The following is a 22,110-nucleotide window of genomic DNA, read 5'->3' on the forward strand; positions in this document are numbered from 1 at the left end:
GTGTACATAAAATTATGTACATGATGAATCATACCCTTCTTCTCAGGCACTTTGAATGGCATTTATCTTTTTCCACCATCAGCTACTGAGGAGAGAAGCTTCCTGATTCTGATTTCATGCAGAAGTTTAAGGACCCAGTGTGATGGAGGACTGATTATCATCTCAGCACTTGGATAAGTTCTATAGCAGTTGAAACATTTTGTGTCTGTGCTAAGACATAGGGAAAAAGCATTCTGTAAGGAGAGTTCTCAGGTAAGTACGCTTAACTTCATGCTGATAAAGGGAAAACTTCAAAGGGAAACATTTAATGAGAGGTTTTAGATTGACATCACAAACACACACACACACACCTTTCTTTTTCTAGTCCAGCTCTCACCTTGTGACACAGAACAGCTGATCCATACTTTATCACTTCAAGACAACTACCTGTTTTTCCTCTATCATATCATTTTTTTAGGTTTTAAAAACCCACCAGTTCCAAGAATGAGTTAGAATCTCAAACTTGTGTCCTCAGCACTCTTACTTTTACATAGTTTAATGAGCCCAAATGTTAACTTCAGCAATATGTAAATAAAAACTTGCTCAAATACAGAAGAATGTGGCTAATCTAGGCTGAGATAATTCTACAGAATTACTAACACCACACTAACAAATAGCTTGTAGTTTAACATTGTAGATGACTGTGGAGAAATTAAGAAGTCTTATTCATTATGCTGTACAAAACTCTTCCAGTATTCATTCAGCTCATGTGAACTTTTCAACTGTAAGCTTTCAAACTCTGCCTCTGTATTTCTCTGCTTTCCTGTCTAAAATTAAATCTTTAATTTCTGAAAGGGCCATTGGCAGTTTTTAAAAAATATTTCACATTTTGTATTTTGAAACACCATTTACAAGAAAATACTCACTTGTTTTATGTGCACTGCTTGTCATTAAGGGTTAAAAGTTTCGGAAATGTCCAGGTCCCCCATTGCCTTACATCGTCTTCATACAGTATTTAAATATCCAGCCTGAAGTAACAGAGAACAGGAACCCAGAGCATCCAATTTCGGCTGGAGCTGTCAAAAGCTTTCTGGTTTTCTTGCATCTAACTTTTATGATTATAAAACCTGACTTTCAACAAACACCAGACAAGGAGGGCACATATATGATCCTTACACTTCTCCGCTTTCACATCATCTTTGTTTTACAGCTTTATTCAATACAAACATATTTTGTAACAAATCAAGCTAGTTAAAATATTATTCTACACTTACAGCAGCAAAATGCTTCAGTTCTTAGAAACAAACTCAGAAAGAGAAAGGACTCAAAAAAGGGGTTGTTCCCATAACTTTAAAGGAAAGAGTGAAATATTAACTCATGATAAACAACAACAAATTCCAACAATAGAATCCCAGAAAATCACCAGAACAGAACAGAATCATTTCATAAAACTTCATTCTTTGGCATCTGGTCCTGGCCACGTACTGCTGGCTGCTGGGAAATGCTACCACTGAGAAACACCAAAGCCATTGTAAAGTCACTGGCGTTCAGAATCTTAATCAGTGCCAGCAGCCTCAGTCTTGCTAACAATCTCTGCCCTTGGGACCCTTTCCACACACACTTCAGAAAAGACAAGTAATTATGTTCTCTCTGAAAACATGCTGCTTAATATTGTCTTTTCATGGAATCAGAAGGTTGGAAAAGACCTTCAACTTCATCACATCTAAGTATCAACTTGACCTACCAAGACTCATCACGAAACCATGCCACTCGAGATAAATCCAAATGTCTCTAGGGATGCTCAGGGATGGAAACACATCTGTTTCCCTGTCCAGCCCATTTCAGTGTTTGCATCTGGGGAAGTTCAGACTGGATATCGAAACAGATTCTTCACTGAGACTGTAGCTGGGTACTGGCATAGGCTTCCCAAGCGCAGTGATCACAGAATAGAGCCTGCTGGAGATCAAGTGCTTGAGCAACACTTTCAGAAATGCAGTTTCATTTTCAGGTGGTCCTGTGTAGAGCCAGGAGCTGGACTCAGTGATCCTGTGCACTCCTTTCAACTCAGGATATTCAATGGTTTGATGGTCTTAGATCTTCCTGAGCACAACTTGAGGTCATTTCCTCATGTCTTAGCAGCTATTATCTGAGAATAGAGACTGACAGCCACCTCACTGCAATATTTTTTTAAGTAGTTGAAGAAAATAATAAGGTCTCTACTCAGCCCCAGTTCCTTTAGCTACACCTCACAAATGCCTGATTTTTTTTCCCTTCACCAGCTTTGTTGCACTTCTCTGCATACACTCAAGCAATTCAACGTCTTTCTTGATGCAAGTGGCCAAAGTCTGAAAAACCATTTGAAATTCAGTCTCACCAGTGAGAGGTGAGGCACAAAAGGACAATCATTTCTCTAGTCCTGATGGCCATAACATTTCCATGGCAGGACAGGATACCATCAGCCTTCTTGGCCACCTGGGCAAACTGATCAAAATAGGGCCAGAAAAGCAGGAAAATGAGCTGTGCCTTGTCAACCACAGTACAGTGAGTGGAGTACTACATTAAGTGAGTAGTGATTTGAACATAATTGAATTAAAAGTTGTGGGTTCTCACAACCAGAGCTTGAATGGCCTGTAAGAAACCCTAGATTTGTAGCTTGAAATCTTAGCCTGATAGTAAGTAGAGGAACACAAGTTACGTAAGTAGCACCATAGTGCTCCATCTGGGTCTGGTATTTCTGAGCAAGTCTTGAAGCAAAACTACAGTCTCAGAAGACGATCTCTACAGAAAAAAAAAGGCCTCTCAGACTTTAAGTATCCTCAAGAAGGCAGACATTCTGAGGATTAGTTTTCTGGTATTATGGTTGAAATTCTACATACAAACTCCTGAAGTTCTGGTATCCTCTTGAGGACCTGCACCTAAGAAACTGAGACTGAGATGGCAGAAGGAAAAGCATTTATAAACTTTTCTGAGTTTAAGACTGAAAATTCTTGTTTCATTGTTCATCCTTTTAGGACAGCAGACTTAGTTGCTTCTGGAGTTCTTCCAAAGCACTCCACTGTGAAAGTTTGCCAACACAGCTGCTTTTATGCAGCTTCTAAGAAATATTGTTTGACTTCTTTTTAATTACATATTATCTTTTAAATGTTAAACTATATTGATACTTTTTCCTCTCACTGTTAATGGTGGCAGGGTTTTACGCATCCCAGTATGATCAGAAAGTGTTGTTCAATCAATTATAGTAGATCAGAATAATTTAAAAGCATTTAACCTGTTCTGCATTTCCACACTGTCATTTTCTGCTCTTTACCAGGACACATACATACAAAACCAAGACATGAAAGTGGTGAAAATCACCATAATCATTGTTTTGTCTTCAATAAGTTATTGAGAGGTGTTAAGATAAACCAAAAATAGCACCAGTTTCATTGTACTAAGGGTTGCATATAAAGTATATCAAGCTTTGGATATGTCAGTAATAACACTAAATTGCTTCAAATCCTGAATGCTCAAGGCAAACCCTAACAGCTACTACTAGCAAACTAATATTCAGCTACCACAGAAGTAACTTCAAAGTTTTAAAGATGTAGCGCTCAGCAACACTTCTGTCAGAATCAACCAGGAAAAAGAACTCTGATGATGTTATACGTACATAAAACAAATCATGCATATGTGAGATGCAGATGCTTGTAGCTCTGTATTCATGTACATGCTTGCAGTATATTGGTAGACCAACTGAGAAAGACAGGTAGAATAAACCTCAAGTCTCGCTATGAAACATCACTTTAAGAAGCAGCTTGGTGGTGGTCCAAGAAGAAAGGGTATTCTATAGGTAGAGTAACAACTAACAGGGTCTGATAATTCAACCAGAAGTCTTGAAAAAAAGAACATCAACAAAACTGACCTCTTCAGGTGCTCACATCAACTACAGTGAACTTGGATCTTTTGCAGAATCCAGATTTTCCTGCAGTATGCAGCCATTAATACAACCAGTAAGTAGAGAATTGCCTAAAAATAGCTCTAACAGGCTTTCCTTTAGAATGCAAACACTGCTGTTAAATACAATTGGCAACACTTGGGATCAGTGTGGATTTTGAAATATCACAAACAAGCTATTCGGGTTTCTTTAAACAACAAACATAGCAATAAAAATAATGTCAAATTTTGTCTTGCTGGTAAAAATATCTCATTTTCCAAATGTAAATGTAAAAAAATACTAAAATAAAAAAAACAACCAAAAAAAAGCCTGTTACAGCTTCTATATACCATCGATTGCTTATTTAAATGGTACACTCAGTGAAACAGATGTCACTTCACAATATCTCTGTTCCACCCACGTTCTGTTCTCCTAGTTGCCAAACAGAACTGTTTTGAGTTATTTACTGAGTGATCAGATTGAAGTATTTCTGCAATCAATCTCCATGCTACATGAAAGGAAAAAAAATGGAAAAACAAAACAAAACAACAACAACAACAACAAAAAAACAGTACTTAAAAACCAAAATGGAATTTCACATGATGTTCTATTGTGACTTAATCTGCTCAACATGCCTTTGCTAGTAGAGACAACCAAGACAGACCAAAACCTTTAACAAAGTGTCAAAAAAAATCTTATTTTTAGAACTTGATTTTTTACCTCAGGGTGGGCCTTCAGTTTCTTTCTTCCTGACCCTTACACTGTTTCAACTTTGTGTTTTTAAACAGCTTGACTCAACCAAGGAAAATGTAAAATTATCACCAAACCTTCCATCCCAGCACCTAGAATTATATTTTCTTGTGTAGGATATCTACATGCAACCCTAAATCCATGCCATAATATAACTTAGGTTGGAAGGGACTTTTAGAGGTGTCTGGTGTAACTCCAGTTATCAGGCAAATTCAGCCAACAGCACTCAGTGATGCTTTTCAGCAATGCACCACATGCACCATTCTACACTGTAGAATACAGTTGTCTTTTTTAAATCCTGTCTTCCTTTTGAATCTTTCCTCCTTCCTTCTCCCAACCTTGTCACAATGATCTCCAGTTGATTACAGGCTGCCACGAGGCTTCCTCAGTGGGATTGGGCAGGAGAACCACAGCTCAGTGAAAACCTTGCCAGCTGTGCCCCACACAGAAATACCAAAACAACACTAAATGCAAAAAGAAACATAAAAAAAATAAAAAATTTTTTTTAAAAAAAGCTAAGTAGAAAAACCATATCTATGATCTTTTCTCATACTAAGTACTGTCCTTGTTAAAAACATGAAATTTTCTTCTGTCTCTGAAGAAAAGTGGCACTAAAACTACTAACGTTAACATCAATATACACTTTAGTATTCCAAAGGTTTTTCATCTCATCAGATTTTCACTCTTCAGTACTTGTTTGTTATTAAGCCACCTAACCCTTCAACTTTCCAGCTTTATGTTGCCAGATTTAGAACTCTTGACTTTGCTGAGCTGCTTTCAGATTACAACATAAAGTCTTAAGGATAAATAAAGCAAGCACGTTTTTTAGCAGACCACTTGTTGGTTTAAGAATAACAGAACCAATAATGGATAGGGAAAAGGAGTGTAGTTCTCCAGTTGTTCATTCCCACCAAATTTCTCTGCATCTATAATATGAATATGCTTTCAGAAAAAGCAGTGAATACATCAAACCAAGGGAATGCTTCAGAACTGAATGAACTTGACTTTTTTTTCAACATCAGAGTACTTAATGCATTTATTCAGTGCTCAGTGTGGATCTATTTTTCCATCCAGTTGAAAATAACTGAGCACTTATTATGTTATTCTGCATAGCCATTCTACTCAACCCTGTAGCTGAGCAGTGCAGTCAGTTTTCATGCTGACTATAGTTTATGTCCAATTATGTATTCACATGTCTTGCAAAGCTAGTTCCTGGACAGATCATAGTATCATAGTCTTGTGCGGGTTGGAAGATGATGGTGCTTTAATTGTTGATAGCTGCTTCATACTCCACAGTCCCTTCTTATTATTGCTCACGTCGAGCACTGGCTGTGGAAGTACTTACAGCACACTGTGAAAGAACACATTTATCTGGAACCCAACTAATGTGGTTACAGAAGCACTTCATTCATTAGGGCAAACTGTTGGTGTTCACTCTTCATTTTCTTTTAAAATCCCAATTATGCATTTTGAGTAAGATAAAGATGAGCATGCTGATTTTCAAAAAGAATTGGAACATAGAGGAAAATACAAAATTACACGAAAGAGTATGCATTAAATTTGGAAAGAATATATATATATCTAAGAGAGAAAGTCATGTCTTTATTTGGGTCTAGTTTTCTTTAGTTTCAGTCCTAAAACTAAGAGCACCTGTTTGTACTGCTCAGATATCAATGCTGCTCTTCAAAGTTCAGCATACAGAACCATCAGTATTCTGTCAGTCACAGGCAGGTAGCCTCTCTCATTATAGGAGTTCAATCTCTGTGTCATTCTGTTTATATGCCCGTACACTTTTATGGGGTTGTTTCTCTTATAAAACACTAATATGCCATTGTGAAAAGAAAGACATGAGTGAAGTGTTTCCTGACACTCTGAGTAATTACTGGATAATAAAAACTTATCTGATGAATAATTCTATTGTCAAATAAAACTAGACAGTTTGATTTCATTATCAAGCATTCAGTTAAGATAGAGTCTACATACTTAGATATGTATGGGTTCCACTTCGAGAGTCCTTTAAACGCAGCCTGCTTCAAGAAGAGAACTTCCTAAGAGATGATGATAATTCCTGAACATTCACTGATCACCACTGAGCACAAACTTCTTTTCTTTTTCCTTTTTTTTTTTTTTTTAAACTTATCACAAAGAGGACAAGAATTACCTTGCTTAGTTGAAACACTGTGAAAAGAAAACCATCCCAGTTAAACAGAAGACCTCTGGGTTTTGCCATTGCCATTGTGATCACTGCTTTTCCAGATAATTTTTTTTTCATATAATGTCACTAATTACAGCGGGATGTTGGCATACTATATGAACATCAGTAAATGAAAAACATCTCCAGAAATTATCTATAAAAACAACATTATATATTGCTTCAAGTGTACTTGCTTTTTGTGTAGAAGGAAGTGCATCAACAGCCTTTAAAAAGCCAAGTTTTGTCATGAGATTCCCCACAGCTATTGTTACTGCTGAAGCGAAAAGCTTAGGGAAAACAAAAACTATTACATCTCAGACCTCATCAATGTTGCAAAATGCTGAACAAAGTTTTATGTCATTCCACTGGCATTTTGTCTTGCTGTCTGTGCAATTTGGATCATTCTGGAGCTAAAAGCTATTGATTTACTAGAAAGCAGCTTCATGTTTTGTATTTTCAATCCTATTGGCCTGATTAAACAAAAAGACCTTTCAGCAAAACACAGAACCTTTTATATTACTTACTGTACTCAAGTCTCTTACAATAAAGGAATAGGCGCTGATAACAGCAGCATTACACTTATGCTCATTAAAAATTGACCAACCTTTCCTTCGGCGTCTCCTGTTGTAGCCTTCTCAACCTTGTTCCTGTTTAAAACTTTTTTCACCCATTCTTCTACTTGAACATTGAACTTCATGAAAGTCACATAGCAAAAGTATGCTGTCAGGAGCGTTAAGCTTTCCCACCACATGATTAAGTTATCCAGAAAGAAGATGATTAGCAAGATCAAGTCAACGATGTAAAAGGACACATCTCGAAAGAGTGGCCACCAAGTAAGATTCAAGATTTCTCTAGAAAATAAAGCACACATTCCAATCACGAACAGGATATTAAACACAGCAGATCCCACTATTGTCCCAATGCCAACATTGCTGTGGGATATAAACACTCCTATTAAAGAAGTGAAGAGCTCTGGGGCTGAGCCACCAGCAGCCATGAAGGTTGCCCCTGCCACATCATCGGATATGCTCAGTTTTTCAGTGATGACAGTCAAGGAAGGAACAAAGAACTCATCACAGACTATGGCTAAGGCTATGAACATGTAAATCATTCCAATTACATGGAGTATCACTGCACCCTTTCTTCTTTCTTCAAGAGAGAAAAGGTCGTCCGGGTACTCTCCCTTGATATGATCTGTTGCATTGTCATGTTCAGCTTCATGTTTCATAGATGCAGTTGGATCTGGAGTGCCGCCTTCATTCTGTTCCATGAAATCCAACAGAGTTCTTTGGTGCCCATGCACCAGCTTTTGGCTATCTAGGCTGCTGGCCAACACCTTGCTATGTGTTTCCATCTTGAAAAAGGCACTAATTGAAAGAGAGAAAGTACTAATGGCCACTACACTGACAAGAAGCCCTATTATCCTTATCATTCTCAGTTTTTTCCTAACATTCTTGTGCCGTTTGCAACCAAACAGTGGTTCCTTCAAACACCACTCTTCCAAGACACTACCAACAGTTTTTTTGCAAAGAGCCATTGTGAGTCCTGTGTGAAATGCTGAGGGAGTCAGATGGATTGTTCCTTCATACTTTTCTCCAGCTTTGAAGGTAAAGGTGCTTTACGGGTTCTTCCACCAAGTACTTTTATTCTTCATAGGAAGTATGTCCTTCATTTGTACTAAAAGGGGCAAACAGGTATTTATTAAAATTAGTAAAAGAATACATGAACAAAAGCTTTTATAGACTTTGTAAAATTTAGAATTTAAAGCAGAATATTACTAACTGCAACACAGTATCCTGCCTCATACCCTCAGGCACAGCAGCAGTGTGTTTGTTTCAGCATTAACCCTGCAGATAAAAGCCTACCAGTACTCAAACCACTTTATGCCGCTGCTCAGCATTAGGACTCAGCTGATGACAAAAAAAAAATGATAATAATAATAATAATCCTTTCAGAAAGGAAGAACTGACCCCAGGTGCACAAAAAAAAAAAAAAAAAAAAAAAAAAAAAATTAAAAAAAAAATTGAGGAAACTACTATTTTAATTGCTACACCAAAGGTTATCACCTTCTGTAATTACTTTCTTCCGCAATCACGTAATGCCCAATTCCCAAACACAGAGGCAGTAATGTATGAAAAAAGCAATCAAAGTGTAACAAGCATCTCATCAGGCTTCCATGCAGCTGAGGTAGTATTAATTGAAACGTTACACGCACTTAGAGCAAGTCATTCTAATATGCAGGTAACACGCTGAGTTGTTGGAATAGGATCAAAATGGAGATCTGAGATACACACAGCATTTTTAACTCCTCTGCAAAATCAGCTCAAGTTTACAGAAGGAATTCAGCTTGCTTCTGGCCAGATCTAGGACATTAGTTTAGGCTAGATAACACAACTGTTTCTTTCACTTTTGATTTTGTTTTATCTCACACATTCAGCTACAAAAGTAGGAAGCTTTTGGCCACGTATTTTTAAAGGCTCCCATCTTACAGATTCTGTTAAATAAAACAGTTTAAGTTCATGCCTTAAAGTTGAAGGTGATGCTGAAACTCTGAGAATATGACAAGGACTATTCATGTATGTCAGAAAAGAGAGTGGTGGAAGGACAATACTTTTGATACTGGAAAAAGAAGTAGTTATTATATAACAGGGACCACGATTACCTAATTCGAAGACTATAATGTAGAAATTAGTTACATACACGTTATGCATAGCAAATCACATTTTCTGCAGCACAAAATATAAAGTCGACTATCAATAACTTCTGATTACTGTGTAAAACCACTGCGCTACACTACACACTCAAGGCATTTGCAGTAAAAGAGGAATTATGAAGAATACATAAAATGCCTATTTTGGATTCGCAAAGAGAGAATTACAGCTACAACACGGGGTTACCTACATAAAAGTTCCTAAGTCACGTGCAGCTTTTCCTGATTTTACAAATGGTACCCGCGTTAAGATGTCATAGAAACACGCTCTATCCGCAAAATACAGCACCACGGTGGAGACGCACTTGAGAGTTACGCTCACCAGCCTGCCACAGAAACACCGAACAGCGAAGGCAGAGTAACAGCATCATCGCTTCGTGCACCACTCGTGCATGAGAGGACGACACCCCGACCCAGCTTCCCACTCCCCAGCCTGGCCCCAGCACCCCGCCAGCCACTGCCCGCACCCCACTCCATCCCCGCGCCCCGCAGCGCCGAACTCAACCTAAGTTCGCCCCGCACCGCTCCGCACCGCACAAACTTTTCTCCTCTCCTTCCGGCGAGCCGGCCCAGCCGCCCTCCCGGTGCCGCAGCCGCCTAGGCACTGACCTGCCCGTCTGTGCGCGGCAGCCTGGGGCACGGGGCGCCCCGCAGCAGCCGGGTACCACCCAAGGGGGCGGGCAGCCCCGCCCGGGAAAGGCAGCCCCGCTCCGCCGCAGCCCCAAGCCCCGCCCGCCCGAGCCCAGCATCGCTTACCCGCAGGTGCGCTACTCGGCTCCGGCTCCCGCAGGGGCTTGGGCATCCGCTGCCGCCGCGACTGCCCCTTGCCACGCTGACTGCGGCGGGCGGCGGCTGCGGGTCCGCACCGCCCCGCACAGGCGGGGCAGGAGGCGGCCCGCTCCCGCCCAGGGCCGCCGGGGGGTCTGGGAGCTTCGCCGCACCCCCCTACACCACCTCTGGCGGGTATGGGAGTGCGGGTAGCGATAAGTGAGCGGCGTCAGGGGATGCGCGTTTTCTTACGTCTTGGGTTGCCGGTTAACGGAGGTAGGTAATATTCACTGCCTTCGCAGGCAATGCGCTTCGAGGAGAGGGGTAATTTTAAGAAGGAAATGTCTTCTCACCACCGTGTCCTTTGTTCCAAATGTTTTCTGAAGGGAAATCAGGAAATGAAAGAAAAGAACTTTGCGTTTTGATTCTGACCTTAAGAAAAGAGACATGCCCACCGATAGTTATTAATCATCAGTAATTTACTTAGAAACATACGTGTCTTTAAACTGATCTTTAAAGTTGGCATAAACACTGATGAACTGCACTCCCTAGAAAACAAGGAAAGTTCAGATCGAGACCTTCCCCTTTATCTTTCATGATAGTTATATCTCTGGTAGGCTATGGTTTGTTAAGCAATAAACTCAAGATTCAAATACAGTGGAGCTGCTGCAGTGCCTCAGCATCACAGTTGCCTCCGTGCGCTAATTGTTGCAGATCCACTAGGGCATACAGGTGCTGCTCTGCTGGAATACCACTTGCGGTCCTCCTTTGTTACAGGAAGCCATATAGCAATCTGTAGGTACAGTGACGTAACCTAATGTAGGCAGGTTAGCCCCGCAGGAGGGTGTTCACTGAGTGAGCAGAGCTGGGAAAGACTTTCATGCGAAAATACCTGACAAGTGCAGAGATTAGGTGAGAGCATGAAGATACAGCCTGCTTGAATAGGGGTGGGCAGTACAGCCTTGCAGTTGGGATCTAAAAGATGCTTGGTTGCAGCTCACTCATATTATTCTGTTTTCAGTGGTACCCCTTTCAAGTTCTGAAGAAATCTACTGCAAACAACAAGCAGATAGTACTCTTGGCTACTTTGGGCTAGAGAATAACTTTGATTTTTCCGGCCTCTACTGCTTTCATTTCTGAACTGTGATCTCACCAGATGGTGAACGACATAATTGTATTTGTGGGGAATACAATGATGTGTTTTGATTAAGTGGGGGGAAATAACAACAATAGGCATTTTAAATATCCTTACAGCTCTTCTGGGGGTGTTGTAGGAAGGATATTGGTTGTCCAAGTAAGTCTGAAGCATGTCATTTATTTCCATCTCCATTGCCTCAGCAATGATGGGAAACCAGTAAGTTCTAGGGGGCTGTGAGATGTTGAAGACTTGTGCACAAAAAGCATTGCAACACTGGAGGCCCTGGGTTCAAATCCCCCCTGTGGCGCAAGTGGTAGAAGTGCCGCTCTGCTACACAGAGGCTTGAATCCCGGGGGTTGGACTCGATGATCTCTAAGGTCCCTTCCAACCCGCACAAGACTATGATACTATGATGATGATGATATTTCAGGGACAACATGGTCATGCAAGAGATACAAAACGTTTACAAAGTATTTCCAGAATTTCAAAAGTTTCCAGCAAGGGCAATGTCTTTTAAGCGCCCATGGAAGACAGTGTTGGCACAGGTGGTTAGATTGCATTTCACAATGGGAAGTTCTTATTTTAGTGGCTGACAGATAATGGAGAATGCCTGTTGTTTACCCACACTTGCATCATCCTGTACCTGGAATATGCAAAAACATGTGGAAACTGCTTTGACCATCCACCTAGGGCCATGACATACACAAGAATTTATTAAAATACAAGTTTGTGGCTGGTATCCATCTTCGCAAAGCACAGATGGAAGAGCTGCATCTCAAATATCCAACTGTGCTCTTAGTCAGCAGTGCCAGGGGTTAGAGGTAAGTGCGTTTATGTGAGTTCTTGTGATTGGTGCATTGTGGACTTGCAGTTTGTGGAAAAAATAATCTTGAAAAAAGAAGTCCAGATGTTCTTGCAGTTTTGCAGATGGCCAGTGGCAGGGCTGGGATACATGTGTAGTGCCCCAGTGTTCATCAGCTTCTGAAATACAAGTGAAAGCAGCTGCACCTTGTGAATGACCACAGTGAGAGAAGATCCGTTGTAATAGCATTATATATATTATAATGAAAAGACTTGAATTGCAGTATCCGTCTGTTTCACTGTACTTGTGGCAGTTTTGTTCCCAATAATGAACATTCATTGCAGGCCAAGGAAAATAGAAGTCATAACACCAAAAATGATATGGTACCAAGATAGGTATCTCTGCCTTAACCTGACCTGTCCTCACCTATGTGATGCATAATGATAGAAACAAAAAAGCACTGCTCAGTTAGTGTTAGGAACATAGTGAACAATAAAATAGATCCTGTATTATTCTCTTAAAATTAAATGTCAGAGCATATCCTGGCTAAATGCAGTATAATCGGATTAGTTGAATGAACCTATCTTTGGCCTACATCTGGCTCTGTGTTTCTCTTAAGTAAGAAGAGAAAAGGCATCTACTAGCTAAATGCATTCTTCACCTTCATGTTTGTGCCCATGACTAGGCATTTGTTTTTATATAAGCACAACACCTAAATCATTTTTAATTTACTATGTGAGATGCACTCTCTGAAACAGTAAAGCATTTTTCTTTATTCTTTTGCAGTATTTCTCCTGCTGTTTCACATCCTAGACTTGGTATGAGCAAGCACAGATGTGTCTTTTGTGCAAGAGAGGGAAGGAAGAGAGAGCCAAATGAAAAATCCTGAATGACAACATCTCCAAGTATCACAGCAGTACCTTCTAAAGCTGGAAGATAAAGCTGATGAGGTGGTTACCATGGCTACAGAAGCGGCATATTTGAATGAAAATTGATTTTAAGCTTTTAAATGCTAATTGCATCTGTGAACAGGTGACATTTGAAATATATTTTTCTTCTCCCCCTCCCCCACACACCCCCTCATATTTTGCAGAGTATAATGAGTGAAAGAAGAGGGTGACAAAGGTGACAACACAGAGTTAAATTAAAACACTGATACAGTCTTTGACACTTAAGTATGTCACGCCATTTGCTTGTGCAGCAATAAAAGTAATAAGCAAACACATATATAGATCACAGTGTCTGAGGAGCAGAAACTGTATCTATAACCCAAGTAATATATTTTTCATGATATTGTAAAAAATTAAACAGCCTTATTCCAATTAATCACTAGGGCAATTGTTTTTGGTAGCTCATAATAAAGAGGCTGTTAAAACTTAGCATTCAGAAACTACTATAAATTCTCAGTGATGAGGAAATTTTGCAGATGCCTGAAATTAGAAGCATTTCTTATTTCACTTTGTACATAAGGAAATAAAGTTGAATTTCTACAGTGGTAGACTCAGACTACAGAACAAAGATGCTGTGTAGACCAGTGTCACTGAGCAACTGCTGCTAATTGCTGTCACACTACTGTCTGACCACACTTAGGCTTCAGCTGTAGAAGACATAGAAAGTGTAATTTACCTAACTGTAAGCATAGTTTTAATATGATCTCTAAGCTTTTTAACTTGCTGTGGGTTACATTCCACTTGTTAATGCCTGCTTTTTGAAGCTTCTCTTGATATGATTTCTATGTAAGATGTGATCAGTTGTAATGCAAATATATATTTTGTTACCAAATATATATTTATATATGTATTGTAAATCTTTGAGGGTTTTCAGATTACTTTAGGTTTGTTTTGTGTTTGTTTGTTTGTTTTTCCACTTTTTAAATATACAACATGAGAAATGTAGTGGTTGAGTCTGTATTCTGCTTAGTTACAATGGACACCGTAACAGCCTTCATTAAGGAGGCTAAATTTTTGTTTCAGAGTTACTGCTAATGAACACTATGAAAGAAATTTAGAAATACCATTAAAGGACAAAGTCTTTTATTTTTTCTGCCATATTTACAGAATACTAAATAAAGTGTTTTTCTTATGTAACATTCAAAATAATGACTAAGCAATCATAAATGAGTATGGTAGTCTCCCTGATGGGCAGCCTTCATAGAATCACAGAATATCCTGAGTTGAAAGGGATCTGTAAGGGTCATCAAGTCCAGCTCCTAGGCCTGAGACATTCATATCAGAGCAGAACCACCACAACATAATACCTAGTGACATGACAGAAAATATGCTGCATCCTTCTTGAAATCCAGTTATCTAGACATATCATGCCAAGATGATTGTTTTTACTTAAACATCAATAGAAATTTCCAGTGAGCAGGGAATGAGACAGTATGACTCTTTCCTTCAGGTGTCCTTCTCTTTCAGACATGCTAATTGCTCCAATGATGTTCCATGTATGTTAGTGCCACTATTTAACTTCAGCAAGGAGCCATGGAGTCAAAGGGAATGCTTATTTAATTATAGCTTGTAGCCTACCAGTTTTGTTTATGAGAAAAGACCCCTGCAAACTGGCAAATCAAGCAGCCTTAGAATTGCTTGCTGGTTTGGTGGATGAGCTCCAATATCATTGCCATCTTCCCAGTAGTTTCACATACCTTGCTGCTGGAAGCCTCAACTTGAGATCTACTGCCTGTGTTTTGAAACACATAAGAGTGCCTCAGTGCTTCCCAGAAGAATGGGGAAGAAAACTGGGGGGGAAAAAAAAAAAACACAAAAAAAATAAAACCAAACCAAACCAACAAAGCAGGACTCATGGGTTGAGATGAAAACAATTTAATAAGACAAAAATGGAATGGAAAAATAATAGCAATTGTAATAGATATATACAAAACAAGTGGTGAACAGTGCCCAGCCACCTCTCAAGTAGCATCTCCCTTCCAGGTGAACTCCCTCCAGTTTTACTGTTTAGAATGATGAATATGCATGCAATATCCTTTTGGTCAGAAGGGTCAGCTGTCCCGGTTCTTTCCTTTCCCAGCTCCTTGTGTCTCCTCAGTCCAAGAAGCTGAAAAACTGAAATGCCTTTGGCTCTGCTCTGCGCTGCTCAGCAACAACTGAAGCAATGCTGTAATTATCAACACTGTTATTCTCCTAAAGCCAAAACATAGCATCATAGCACACACTATGAACAGAATCAACTCTGTCCCAGCTGAAACCAGGACAAGGTCAAGCTTGATACAAGCTGTAACTCTGATTACTTACACAATCTGTTTTTGCCTAGACTATTGTCAAGGCAGAGCTGGAGGCAAGCATCTCCCCCTGGCCATACCATTCTTACAAATTAAACTATCTTCTCTGCTATGCCATCATGCTGTAATTACCCTTTTCTTTCTTTGTTTCTGTCCGTATGTTCAACCTTCTCATATTTCTTGCACTTGATGAATTGCAAGCTATTTATCTGCATCTTTGCAGTAATATGATTTTCAAGTAAACTCAAACCTCGTGGAATGTTTCAAGGAAATAAATGTAAGGTTAAAGTTGTCCTTGAATAGTGAGATGTAAAATGGTAAGCATTTATGAAATAATGTACTGACTAACCCACTGCACATCCAGCTGGTGTGCAAAAACAAAAAACCAAAACAATAAAACAAAAAAAAACAAAAAAAACAACCAAACCACCAAAAAACAAAAAATGAACAAAACAAAAAAACAAACAAAAAAACAAACCAAACAAACATGCAGAAATAAAAGTAAAAATAAAATAAAATTACAACAACAGCATCTTAGGAATTAAGCTAATGCCAGCTCCCAGATCATAGATTCAATCATAGAATCATAGACTGGCCTAGATGAAAAGGACCTTGAAGATCATCTGGTTTCAGTCCCCTTGCCATGGGCAGGATCACCTATCACTAGATACTTCTGAGGAGGGGAGGGGAAAGGGAAGGAAAGATGTCAGTCCCCTTACACACTATTAGGTCCTTGTGTATGCAGTACCAATGAATACTGCTTGGTTAACAGTCCTGCATGCGTGAACTTAAAGCTAGATGTTCATATACAACAGGCAAAAGCATGCTGAGGCCAAAAGAAGAGAGACCACACTGGAGTTTCAAAATTTTTGATGGCTGCAGTAGGAACAAAAATATTTCAAAGGACAGACAACGTAGTAAGCTCTGCATTTTGTAGTGGTTACAACATTGACTCATGCTGTACTGAATTTAAGAATCAGATCAAAAGAGTGGTTTAAAGCAGCACGACAAAATTAGTCCCATCAACTGAAAAAAAAAACAGACCTTTCAAACTAATAAGAGAATCTGGAATCAAAACATGAAAAGAAAGTTGGAACTGGAGTAAATGGATACTCTGAGAAGCTTTCTGAAGACAAGCTAGTATTTTCTTAAAGTGGAAGGCTTGATTTTGGACTGCCTAAATAATTCAACTATGAACAATTTTTCTGCATTCATTACAGCTCTTTTGTGCATAATTGTCCCAAAACCTAGCCAGATTTCCCAACTTCTTGTGAAATTGTGCAACTTGTGTTCCTGAGAATAATTCTAATATTTTTGGTGCACTGCAATAGTTTTTAAAACATCAGACAAATAATAAAACATTCCAACAGAGTAGTTTGAGGGAAGCAGCAGAGAATTACTTCCACAATTGAAATTCAAGAGAAAATACAATAATGGGATCTGGAATTAACCATATGTTTGTTTTAAAATCCATCTTGATTGTGATATAGTTTAATGTGTAGGATAAGACTGGAATAAACAAATGGTAGATAATTTGGAACATGGCTTAAATACTAAAAAAGCTCAGATGTGTTACCAATTACATATTCTAAAGGTCACTGTAACATCTTCATTACATTAAGGACAGTTTAAGAAGACGAAACACAATTACTTGATCTGGGGCTAGTCCAGATATGTGATCCTTAATGATGAGATTCTCTGCTCTGTGTCAGATCCGAAAGATGTTGACTTTCTGCATCTGCCTCCAGCTGGACCACCAGCATCACTTCCTGCACAGTCTGAAAGTCTTCCTGGAAGTACTTAATGGCTATCGTCACTTAGGATGTCAGAAAAACTGAGAAGGTGCTGCCTGTGTTTTTTCAAATGTACCAAAGCAAAGGGGTTTGGGACTGACCTTTGTTTTGCAAAGGCTGTGTCTTACTCAAGTGACGCTTTTGACAGAAGTGGTAGGAGTGGGAAGTAAGCTTATGTTAGACAAATAGAGGCTTGAAAGTCACTTGGGTCAGTGTAGGTGTTTATGCAGAAAATCAAGAATGTGGCTTTCAAGTGCCTCCAGGAAGGAGACAACTCCACTAAAGTGGCCTGTATGGGCTACCAAAGCATAAAAGCCAAATGTACTTTGGCAAAATTATTCCCTTTGTGAGTGACTTCTACCACCTCCTATACAGCACAGAAGATGTGTTATTTTATGTGGACTATGGCTTGCTTAGTTCTAGAGTTCAAATTGGATGAATTAGGGAAATTACCTCAATTGCTGCAGTTTTGGATGGAGTCCGAGACCCTGTCAATCTCATCGTAATGCCACTTCATTCTAGCTTTATGTTTTATTTTGTGGGGGTGGGAGGATAAAGTAGTCTACCTGTGAAGTTACTATCAAAACAGAGGACTCTGCAGGCAATAGAAACTGGAAATGCTGCTATTCATCATTTTTGTTTTTATATGAGACCTGTTCTGCCACTAATTCTCCTAAGCTGCTGATTAATACATTTTAAAAAACAAAGTTAAATACTTGCAAATGTTATTTTTATCTTCAGGAAAGCATGCTACACCCATATCTAAAGTTTATTATCTGAAACTTTATTATGGGTAGAAGGTAATGATTTCTTATAGTAAGTCTTCCTGGTTTCAAACAGGACCAAGCTGATTTTCATAGTAGTGTGATATGATGGTATATTTTGGTGTTAGGAGGGAAAACAATGTTGATAACACATTGATGTTTTAGTTGTTGCTGAGCAGTGCTGTATAGAGGTCTAAAGTGGCCAAAGGGATATTCCATACTATGTGACTTTGTGTGGAAAAACTATAAAACTAAGGAGAGTTGATGCAAAAGGTTGATTAAAATGCCCCTCCACTTACAAGAAACCAAAACATAGCATTGTGTCAGGCATTATGAAGAAAGTCCACTCTGTCCCAGCTGAAACCAGGACACAAATCAATGTAATTGAATACCAAATAGCCCATCTTCTCTCCAGCAAATGTATTAGCAGATCACAGATGCCATGAGTCTCTAGTGAGCTTCTGAACTGTCCTGCACAGCTATTCTTGGGGCAGCCTTGTCAGACAGGGCTCCTGGATGAAGCTGGGAGGAACCAAAGGAGGACAAATGTCAATGTTTTGCTGCAATCCATGCCCTGCATGGGGAGGGGAGAGGAGAGGAGGCATGAGTCAGAGAGAGCCCTGCTACTTGTGGGCATGGAGGAGCTAACAGGCCTGTGGGTGCTACCTAAGACACTGAGGGCCACAAATGGGGTGGGATGTGGTTCTCCCCATAAAGTTCAACCTACTGTGAAGTCCTGTGGAAAGCTGTACATTTTCAAACATCAGTAACTGCAAATTTTTGCAAGTCCCACTGCAGCAGGCCTACTCAAAACTACCTGAGTTTTTTACAGCTCCATCTCCAGATATCATACCTGATTTTTCCAAAGCATATTTTACACTCCTACTGATTTATAACATGCATTGTGCAATTCCTCTAGTTAGTCAACTTATTAAGCTTTACAATCATTTTAATTTGATTCATAAGCACCTTGTACTGTTGCTGAAACTTTCAGAAAGTGGTGGCTTTGGTTTTTTCTATAGCAGATGATGTTCTGATATATCTTGATGTAAATGTAACTGAATTTGGGTCCCTCACACACAATGCTTTCTTCACATCTCTTTTCCATATCAGATATTTTTTTGGTTAGTCAGTGTGAAACCCTCCACCCCCATACCCTTCCGTGACTTCAATCTCCGCTCATTTCCATCCTGGGAAGATCACCTTCAGTGCAATCAAACAGAATGTGCAGAACAACCAGGAGATCAGGCCTAGCCAGCATGGATTCATTAAAGGCAAATCCAGCTTGATCAGCCTGATCTCCTTTTATGACCAGGTAAACTTTCTGATGGATCAAGGAAAGGCTGTGTACCTAGAGTCTAGATTCTAAAGTTTAGTCTAAAGTTTAGGCTCTACCTAGACTCTAGCAAAATCTTTGACACTGTTTCCCAGAGTATTCTCCCTGAGAAGTTGGCAGCCCATGGCTTGGACAAGTGTAGTCTCTGGGTCACATACTTCTTAGATGGCTGGGTGCAAGAAAAGGTGGTGAATGGAGCTAAATGCAACTGGAGACTGATCATGAGTGGCGCTCCCCAGGGATCAGCAGTGGGACCTGTCCTGTTTAATATCCCTATTGATGATCTGGATTCAGGGGTTGAGTGCACTCAGTAAGTCTGCAGGCAACATCAGACTGGGAAGAAGTGTTGACCTGTCTGGGGATAGGAAGGTCCTGCAGGGGGATCTGGACAGGCTGGATGTTTGGGATGAGTGTATGAGCATTAAGCAGACCAAGTGCTGGGTCCTGCACTTTGTTCACAACAACCCCATGCATTGCTACAGACCTGAGGCAGAGTGGCAGGAAAGCTGCATGGAGGGAAAGGACCTGAGGGTGTCAGCAGACAGCCAGCTCAGTGTGAGCCAGCAGTGTCCAGGTGGCCAAGAAGGCTGATGGGTCTGGCTTGTGTCAGAAATAGTGTAGCCACTGTAAGAAAGTGATCACTCCTCTTTAAGCAGCACTGGTGAGGCTGCCTCTTGAGTTCTGTGTTCCCTTTTGAATTCACTGCAAAAAAGAGATCAAGGTGCTGGAGCAAGGTGCAAAGGAAGGAAACAAAGCTGGTGGAGGTCTGGAGCAGGATGAGAAGCAATGGATGAGGAAACTGGGTTTCTGTGGAGGAGTCTCAGAGGAAACTGTATCACTCTCTACAGCTCCTTGGAGGGAGGCTGTAGCAAGGTGGTATTGGCCTGCGTTCCCAGGCAACAACTGATAAAATGAGAAGTGATGACCTCAAGTTGTACAAGAGGTTCAGATGAATATTAGAAAAAATAATGTTCTCTGAAAAGAGTGGTTAGGCATTGGAACAGGCTTCCTAGGGAAGCGGTGAAGTCACTGACTCTGGAGGTGTTCAAGAAATATGGAGATATGGCTGTGTGTGACATGGTATAGTGGGCGTGGTGGTGATTAGTAAGTTGGACATAGTGAGCTTAAAGGTCTTTTCCGAACTTCATGATTCTTTGATTTTATGATTCTGTGGTTCACCGGTTCTATGATCCTAATTATCTATTTTATCCCAGGAAATAACTCTCTTGTGTGTTTTATCTTCCTATTTCAACATAGAAGCCAAATTAAAAAGCCTCTTTATTCTATGTTACACTTGTGAAACTTGAGGTTTAAAGCCATTTCTGCACTTCTCACATTTTTAAGTTCCTTTTGATTCTGACTTAATATCTGAATCATTGGATTCCCACCATATACCTCATTATTTTTCTAAGGCCAGCAAGTCCCATACAGTAATTAATCCCACTCATTTCACAAAATTTGTCCATTCTGTCACAATTTTAATGAAATTTCCCAGGGAAGTATCTGAGTTCCTGGAGGTTTTCAAGAAGCAGAGATGTGGCCCTGAGTGACAAGGTTCAGTTGGCGTGGTAGTGATGAGGTGGCAGTTGGACTAGGAGATCTTAGAGGTCTTTTCCAACCTTAATAATTCCATGAATCTATGATTCTAAATATGTAAGCATATTAAATCTCCTGAAACTGCAAACAATGTTGGTGTTGGTTTTTTTTTTGGTGAGTTGTTTTTTTTCCCTCTTTATTTTCCCCTTTGGATGCAGCCTTGCACATATTTGCATAATTGTAGCAACCAAGAGATTTCACCCCCTATTTTAACAATGCATTCTCATTTTCAAGTGGAAAAGTACAAGAAACCCCTGTATCATCAAGCCATAATTTCGTTATGCCATTTTATCTTTTAATGATTCCAACTATTATTAAAATCTGACAACAAATACCATTTTTAGTTTGCTGCTGTAATTATTTTATATAATTTTCCACTAACCTGCTGAACTGATTTTGTTAAGATACATCAACTACAAAATCTACCCTCTGTGCCAATTCCTCAACTTATGTCTGTTATGCAACATCTCACTGTCAGGCATTATCAGTTCTGTAGTATCCAGCAAGAAAGACTGATGCAATATCATGTAGCACATTGTGTTCTGTTTTCTAGCAAAGCAGTCTCTGAGGTGTTAGCAGATCAATTCCTAGTCAACAAAACTGAAGTTCTTTAAAGGGCCAGATTTTCTCTGAGATTCAATTTAAGCATTTTTGGTGTTGGCTTTGCACATTTTTTCTAACACACAAGATACATTTCTATCTGTTTATTTGAAGCACAGAGACAGTAGATGAGACCTTTTACTTTAGAAGCAGTTATACTACATCAACTGTATATCAACCCAGAAAAAAATAAAATAAAATAAAATAAATAAAATAAAATAAAATAAAATAAAATAAAATAAAATAAAATAAAATAAAATAATAAAATAAAATAACAAAATAAGGCCATATTTGCCAACTAAGAAAAGCAGGAAGTTTATTTTAATCTCCTGAACAAAAAACTGCATTGCTCCGTGCACAATATAGGAATGAGTGAAAAAATGAAAACACTTAGGGAATCATTTCAGAGAATATGTTCAAGACAGAAAACATCCTCAACTCCTCATCATAAGGCTGATGGCTGTTTTGGTCCCTTTAGAAAGTGTTTTCCCTGGAAGCATATACTGGTCCAATGCTCATGTACTCT

General features: G+C 39.5%; 1 protein-coding gene and 1 long non-coding RNA gene across 6 annotated transcripts in view; one reads left to right on the plus strand and one right to left on the minus strand.

Annotated features, from left to right (window-relative positions):
* The window catches only part of SLC24A2 (solute carrier family 24 member 2), a 100,895-nt gene extending 90,503 nt beyond the window's left edge, over positions 1-10,392 (minus strand). Inside the window, exons 1-2 of one of the 5 annotated variants that reach the window (XM_015849065.2) lie at positions 10,303-10,392; positions 7,441-8,513 (exon numbers count right to left, since the gene is read on the minus strand). In XM_015849065.2, coding sequence (XP_015704551.1) covers positions 7,441-8,373 — 933 coding nt within the window. In that variant the 5' untranslated portion in view covers positions 8,374-8,513; positions 10,303-10,392. Of the gene's footprint in view, positions 1-7,440; positions 8,514-10,051; positions 10,210-10,302 lie in introns of those variants that run through there. The other 4 variants (XM_015849069.2, XM_015849067.2, XM_015849066.2 and 1 more) reach the window with 4 other exon arrangements.
* Positions 10,393-10,431: 39 nt separating this feature from the next.
* On the plus strand, positions 10,432-14,350 carry LOC116652485. Its single transcript, XR_004305565.1, has 2 exons — positions 10,432-10,590; positions 13,041-14,350. It is a non-coding gene; the product is annotated as an uncharacterized LOC116652485 (long non-coding RNA).
* Positions 14,351-22,110: the final 7,760 nt, after the last annotated feature.

The sequence above is a fragment of the Coturnix japonica genome, chromosome Z, assembly GCF_001577835.2.
Source record: "Coturnix japonica isolate 7356 chromosome Z, Coturnix japonica 2.1, whole genome shotgun sequence".
NCBI classification, from domain to species: domain Eukaryota; kingdom Metazoa; phylum Chordata; class Aves; order Galliformes; family Phasianidae; genus Coturnix; species Coturnix japonica.